At 47.5% G+C, this 7,750-nt stretch overlaps 1 protein-coding gene across 1 annotated transcript in view; it reads right to left on the reverse strand.

Moving 5' to 3' along the window:
* Nucleotides 1-7,750, reverse strand: part of LOC149436375 (kalirin-like) — a 144,974-nt gene that overhangs the window by 25,701 nt on the left and 111,523 nt on the right. The window contains exon 18 of the mRNA XM_089661682.1: nt 4,687-4,746. Coding sequence (XP_089517808.1) covers nt 4,687-4,746 — 60 coding nt within the window. The remainder of the gene's footprint in view (nt 1-4,686; nt 4,747-7,750) is intronic.

The following is a 7,750-nucleotide window of genomic DNA, read 5'->3' on the forward strand; positions in this document are numbered from 1 at the left end:
AAGCTGTACTGAAGAAAAGGATCTGTACTGGAGGGGGAATATTTGTACTGGAGGGGGGAGCATCTGTACTGGAGGAAAAGCTCTGAACAGGGGGAACTCTATAATCCTGAAGAAGCAAGTTGAATGTGAAACGCGTTGATCCAGCATGCTGCACATCACAAAGTATCTGCATGTGTTTTCCAATAGATACTCTGTACTGGGACAGGAGTGTACTGGACAGGATCTGTACTGGGGGGAGGGAGCTGTACTGAAGGAAATGATCTGTACTGGGGGGAGGGGGTGATGAGAATCTGTACTGAAGGGGGGGAAAGCTATACTGAAGTAAAGGATCTGTACTGGAGGGGGGGAGATTTGTACTGGATGGGGGAGCATCTGTACTGGAGGGGGGAAAGCTGTACTGGATGGGGGAGCATCTGTACTGGAGGGGGGAAAGCTGTACTGGAGGGGGGAGCATCTGCACTGGAGGGGGGAGCATCTGTACTGGAGGGGGGAACATCTGTACTGAAGGAAAAGCTCTGAACAGGGGGAACTCTATAGTCCTGAAGAAGCAAGTCGAATGTGAAACGCGTTGATCCAGCATGCCGCACATCACGTTTGTAATACAGCAGAACTGACGACCTGTTGTTGTGGATTGTGATCAGATTTTAATGTTAAAAGAGAGCGCTCTATTTTTTTTTTTATATACATTTGTATACATTTTATATTTTTACATTTATGAAAAAAATTAAATTTCGACATTGAAATTGCGGTAGATGTCTACATTCTATTCTATGCTACTCACTTTTTCTATTCTATTCTTTTAAATCCTCTTCTTTTATTCTCTATTCTAAATTCAAATTTTCAGAAGACAGCTATATTCTAATTTATTTTATTCTACTCAATTTTTTTCTGTTCTATTTTTTTAAAATTCAGTTTTTATTTTCAGTTCCTTTCGAAATTTACATTTCCGTGTGTTCCGGTGCGTTTTTGATGCATTTTACCGCGTTCCAGCACAACAAATGCATTACTTTTTTTTTTGGAACTGGAACAGACCGCACTGGTGTGAACTACGCCATTGGAAACCGTATCACCTATCCATGTGTTTTTGATGCCGAAAAAAAAGGAGGGGAAAAAATGCGCTGAAATGCATAATAATGCATTAAAAAACACATCAAAAACGTGCATGCAAAAACGCTTCCAAACTGCGTTTCTATGACGTGAACCGGCCCCTAGACAATATTTGATTATCCCAGAGTTCAGATGTAAAGCGTCATATATTGCAGCCTACCAGGACTTCGATGTGGTGGCTGCATTCCTTTTCTTTTTTTAGTTTTTTTTCTCCTTCGTTTTCACCTGGTGATCCTGCCAGAAACACGCCTCCTGTCTCTGAATGGCTACAATCACTCCTCCGCTGTATCTATGGAGGGAAGACTGCAGGGACTGAATGACAACTCATGGGGCCCCCGGGCAATAGGGGATCATGGGGCCCCTGTGTCCTTGCCCAAACCCAAAAAAGCCTATGAAAAAGGTACCAGGGGCATCTCATGGGGCCCCCTACTGACCCTGGGCCCTCGGGCAGTGCCTGAGTTTCCAAATGGTCAGTCCGCCCTTGGTTGTCACCCAGGCTGGACTTGGACAGCCATGTCTTCCTCTCTATTCCATGGGGGGGGGGGTGAGGCGATTAGTAGTTTAATGAAAGAGAACATTCTTTGTGATTTCAGTTCAGCTCACAGGAAGTGACCAGGACATGGCATTTCTGGCAGGATCACCGGGAAATTTCTGTATTCGCTGAAAACGTTCTTAGCCTGAAAAATAAAAAGAAGACTAATGCAGCCGCCACATCTGAGGACTGGTAGGCTGCAATGACACGTTTGTTCCAAGGTTTAGATACACTTTTATCTAAAGCTGCAAAGTTTTGTTACAATAAAACGAGTTTCTGGTGTATGAGATCCGCCATACATGGAAGATGGAAATGGCGGCTGTGGCTTCTGGAATGTATGTCTTCCATGGCGGATGACATCACACAGCTCATCAATACACATTCAATGACTAGAAACGTTTCTCTGTTATAATATTCATTTTTTTCACCATTTCGGTTTATAACGCGTCTCCGTAAATAACGGTAAGTTGGAGATTTTATGAGGTCATTTTATAAAACTTTCCTTGGTTGTCGGGAGCTGAATGAAGTATCTCCATATGTTTTCCAATACTCTGTACTGGGGCAGGATCTGTACTGGAGGGGGGGGGGGATCTGTACTGGAGTGGGGGGGGAGGTGTGATGGGGATCTGTACTGCAGGAAAGGATCTCTACAGAATGGGGGGAAATCTGTACTGGAGTGGGTGGGGGGTGGGGGGGTGATTAGGATATGTACTGGAAGAAAGGATCTGTACTGAAGAGGGGGGCCTGGACTGGAGGGAAGGATCTGTACTGGAGTGTGGGAGGGGGGGTGTTGGGGATCTGTACTGGAGGAAAGGATCTGTACTGAAGGGGGGGATCTGTACTGGAGTGTGTGCGTGTGTGGGGGGGTGATGGAGATCTGTACTGGAGTAAAGGATCTGTACTGGAGAGGGGAAAGCTGTACTGAAGAAAAGGATCTGTACTGGAGGGGGGAAAGCTGTACGGAAGAAAAGGATCTGTACTGGAGGGGGGAGCATCTGTACAGGGGGGAGCTCTATAATCGATGGGGAAAGGAAGCTATATTGGTGGAAGATCTGTACTGCAGGAGGGGAAGAGGATACGAATGGGTGATCTGTACTGGAGGAAAAGATTTGTACTGGAGGGGGGAAAGCTGTATTGAAGAAAAGGATCTGTACTGGAGGGGGAAGATCTGTACTGGAGGGGGGAAAGCTGTACTGAAGAAAAGGATCTGTACTGGAGGGGGGAGCATCTGTACTGGAGGAAAAGCTCTGTACAGGGGGGAACTCATGGGGGAAGGAAGCTATATTGGTGGAAGATCTGTACTGCAGGAGGGGAAGAGGAATACTAATGGATGAACTGTACTGGGGCAGGAGCTGTGCTGGGGGGTGGACGGAGCTGTGCTGGGGGGTGGACGGAGATCTTTACTGGAGAAAATAATAATCGAGGGGGGGAGCTGTATTGGGGAAACTCTGTCTGAAGGGGGAGATACTAAGGGGAGATTCATACTGGGGCAGGAGTGTGCTGGGGGAGAGATTTGTACTGGTGGAAAGGATCCGTACTGGGGGGGAACTCTATAATTGATGGGGGAGAGACGCTGTACTGGGGGAAGATCTGTACTGCAGGGGAGAAGAGATTACTAACGGGCGATCTATACTAGGGCAGGAGTGTGCTGGGAAAAGAGCTGTGCTGGGGGGGGGGGAGGGCGGAGATCTGTACTGGAGGAAAGGATCTGTACTGGGGGAACTCTATAATCAATGGGGGGAAGGAAGATGAGTGCTGGGGGGAGAGGGGTTACTAAGGGGAATTTGTACTGGGGCAGAGGGAGGAGATCTGTACTTGTGGAAAGGATCTGTACTGGAGGGGGGGTTATATAATTTGGGGGGGTGGGGAAGCTGTATTGGGGGAGATCTGTACTGCAGGTGGAGCGGATACTAAGAGGAGATCTGTAATAGGGCTGGAGCGTGCTGGAACAGCAGCCATGCTGGGGAAAGGGTGGGGGATCTGTACTGGAGGAAAGGATCTGTACTGGGGGGGCTCTATAATCGGGGGGGGAAGCTGTATAGCTGTATTGGGGGTAGAAGATCTGTATTGCAGGTGGGAGGGGATACTGAGGGGAGATCTGTAATGGGTCAGGAGTGTGCTGGAACAGGAGCTGTGCTAGGGAAAGGGTGGGGGGGGGGGGGGGTAATCTGTACTGGAGGAAAGGATCTGTACTGGGGGAGGGAGGGCTTTATAATTGGGGGGGAAGCTGTATTGGGGGGGAAGATCTGTACTGCAGGTGGGAGGGGATACTGAGTGGAGATCTGTAATGGGTCAGGAGTGTGCTGGAACAGGAGCTGTGCTAGGGAAAGGGTGGGGGGGGGGGTAATCTGTACTGGAGGAAAGGATCTGTACTGGGGGGGGCTTTATAAATCGGGGGAGGGGAAGCTGCATTGGGGGAGATCTGTACTGCAGGTGAAGTGGATACTAAGAGGAGATCTGTAATAGGGCAGGAGTGTGCTGGAACAGCAGCTGTGCTGGCGGTGGGGTGGGGTGTGTGTGTGTGTGTGTGTGGGGGGGGGGGGGAATCTGTACTGGAGGAAAGGATCCGTACTGGGGGTCAAACATTCCTTGGATGGATGTCAGGAACATTCCCGCAATCTGAACGGAACATCTCCATATTTTTATCAATAGTTTTGTTCCTGTATCATCAGCACCATCTAGTGACCAAAATGAGGAATATTTTCTCACTGAGGTATTTCACATTCCGGCCACTAGATGGAGCTGATGATACAGGAATGAATCTATTAGAAACAATACGAGGATTGCCGGAGCAGGAAACCTGTGCAGAGAGAAAAACAAAGTTTACCTATCTTTCTGAAAATGCTTGTTGCCTGGCTCTCATGCGGATCCAGTAGCCTCGGTGCCACTTGAGACACTGACCTAGAACAGGCCTGACTTTCTTGGACTTTCACGGTTGCCTTCTTGATCCAGCATAAGTTATAAAGCCGTTGGGTCAGCATGACAGCCAGTCAACTAGCAGTTTCGAGAAAGCGTGAGTCAAACGCTGCACACAAGAATCGCCCTACCTCCATGCTAGCACCGGGGTCAAAGTCATCACATTCCGACTCCTCGGAACTGTTGTGGTCCTGTAGATGGAGAGCCAAGAAGAGAAGATTAGAGAGCTGGAAAAAAAGTGGAAACTGCTGGGAGAAAAAGGCTGAACTCCAACCCCCTCACCCCCTCCCCCCCACACCCATCCATACCCCCCACCACAGGAAGGTCACACAGGCCACCAAGTCCCAAACTCACCACCCTTACCTTTTCTAGGACAGACAGATCGACCGAAGACATTTCACAGGAGCCCCTCGCAGGGAACGTTCAAAGTGTTTCCAGAGGCCAATATTTCATTGGGTGCATTGCCACACGGCAATTGTTGGAGCCCAAACCAGAAATGATGGTGGATCAGACCAGCACTGGGGCAGAACGATTTCTTATGGAGCTCACCGGGTTTCTTGACTTAAAGTCTAGAGAGCGAGGCAACTAGAGTGGGACTCTAGAATATGGGGTTCTACAGAGCAAAATTCTGAAAAAAGTGGGACCTTACATATCAGAATTCCAAGAATGTGACTCTATAGAGAAGGGTTCTGCAAAAAAGCTGGGTTCTAGAGAACGGAGTTGGGATCCAAGAGAGCCGGGTTCTAGTGAGTAGGACCCTAGAGATCAGGATTGTAGAAAAAGTGGCTCTAGAAAGCAGGATTCTGACGAGCGCTAGGTTCTCAGAGAGTTAAATTCTAAAGAGTTGGGATCCTAGATTCTGAAGATTGCTAGGTTTGAGAATGGACTTCTAAAGAGCTGGGATCCTAGAGATCAGGATTCTAGAAAAGGTGGCTCTAGAAAGCAGGATTCTGAAGAGCGCTAGGTTCTAGAGAATTAAATTCTAAAGAGTTGGGATCCTAGATTCTGAAGAGTGCTAGGTTCTAGAGAATGGACTTCTAAAGAGTTGGGATCCTAGAGATCAGGATTCTAGAAAAAGTGGCTTTAGAAAGCAGCATTCTGAAGAGCGCTACGTGCTAGAGAATGAAATTGTAGAGTTGGGATCCTAGAGAGAAGGATTCTAGTGAGGGCGACCCTGGAGAGCAGGATTCTGAAGAGGTTCTACAGAAAAGGATTCTAGAGGATGTAACCCTAGAGAATAGAATTCTGTAAAAAGAGCTAGGTTTTAGAAAACAAAGTTCTAAACAGTTGGGATCCTAGAGAGCAAGATTCTAAAGAGTGTGACCCCAGGGAACAGGATTCTAGAAAATGTGACTCAAAAAGCAAAATTCTGAAGAGAGCTAGGTATTAGAGAGTGGGACCCTAGAAAGCAGGATTCCGAAGAGGTTCCACAGAGTGGGATTCTAGAGAGAAGGACTTAGAAGAGGCTTCAGACAATGGGACCCCAGAGAGCAGGATTATGAAGAGAGCTAGGATCTAGAGAGCGGGATCCTAGAGAGCAGGATTCTAGTGATTAAGACTCTAGAGAGCAGAATTCTAGAGAATGTGACTCTAGAAAGCAGGATTCTGAAGAAGGTCTAGAGCAGGGGTGTCAAGTCCCATCATGCCTCTGTCTTTGGGAGTCATGCTTGTAACTGTCAATCTTGCAATGCCTCATGGGACTTGTAGTTTGGCAACATCTGGAAGACCACCAGTTTGACCCCCGTACTCTAGAGTATGGGACCACAGATAGCAGGATTCTGAAGAGGTTTTAGAGAGTGAGACCCTAGAGAGCATAATTCTAGGAAATGTGACTCTAGAAAGCAGAATTCTGAGGAGGGGTATTAGAGTGTGGGACCCTAGAGAACAGGATTCCGAAGAGGTTCCATAGTGGGATTCTAGAGAGCAGGATTCTGAAGAGAGCTGGCTGGTTTCTAGTGAGCAGGAGAGAGTGAGGATCTTAAGTGGGATCCCACAGAACAGGAATCTAGAGAATGTGACTCTAAAAAGCAGGATTCTGTAAAAAAGCCAGCTTCTAAAAAAAATTAAGTGCTAAACATTTAGGATTCTAGAGAGTGAGATTCTTGAGAGCAGGATTCTGAAAAGAGGTTCTTGAGTGGGATCCTGGAGAACCAGAATCTAGTGAGAGGGATCCTTGAGAACAGGATTCTAGAGAATGTAACTCTAGAAAGCAGCATTCTAAAGAGAGTTGGATTCTATTCCCCCCCACTGACACCAATGATGGGGCACTATTCCTCCCACTGACACCAACGATGGGGCACTATTCCTCCCACTGACACCAATGATGGGGCACTATTCCTCCCACTGACACCAATGATGGGGCACTATTCCTCCCACTGATACCAACGATGGGGCACTATTCCTCCCACTGACACCAATGATGGGGCACTATTCCTCCCACTGACACCAATGATGGGGCACTATTCCTCCCACTGATACCAATGATGGGGCACTATTCCTCCCACTGACACCAATGATGGGATATTATTGGGACATTGTCTATTCCCACTGATGTCAGGACCTTTTCAACTCCCAATAGCTAATGTCTGGACCCCTCTAAAATCTGAAGGACAGTAAACTGGCCCTTTGCTTAGAAAGTTTTGAGACCCCTGTTCTAGAGTGCAGGATTATAGATGTGCGATTCTAGAGAGCAGGATTCTGAAGAGAGTTGGGTTCTAAAGGGTGGGACCTTAGGTATCGGAAATAGGAAGAGGTTCTAGAAAGTGTGACTCTGTAGGGTAGGATTATAAAGAAGTTCTAGGTTCTAGAGCGGTGGTCTCCAAACTGTGACCCTCTGCTTGCTTTTATCCAGCCCTTGGGGCACAATTTTATCCACTGACACCAACAATGGGACATAATTCCCACCATTGATAAAGAGGCACAGTTTGTCCCAATGACACCAATAGTGGGGGACAATGCCTCCAAATGACACCAATAGGTCACAATTGGTGTCTGAAGAGAGAGTTGGGTTCTAAAGGGTGGGACCCTAGGTAGCAGGATTAGGAAGAGGTTCTAGAGGGTGCGAGCCTGTAGGGTGGGATTATCAAGAAGTTCTAGATCACAGGATTCTAGAGGGCGGGATTCTGAGCAGAGCTAAGTTTTAGAGAATGGAATCCCAGAGAGTCGGGTTCAGGAGGGTGAAGGTTCTCCCATCAC

The sequence above is a fragment of the Staurois parvus genome, unplaced genomic scaffold, assembly GCF_062004578.1.
Source record: "Staurois parvus isolate SC_StPar_1 unplaced genomic scaffold, SC_StPar_1.0 ptg001366l, whole genome shotgun sequence".
NCBI lineage: Eukaryota > Metazoa > Chordata > Amphibia > Anura > Ranidae > Staurois > Staurois parvus.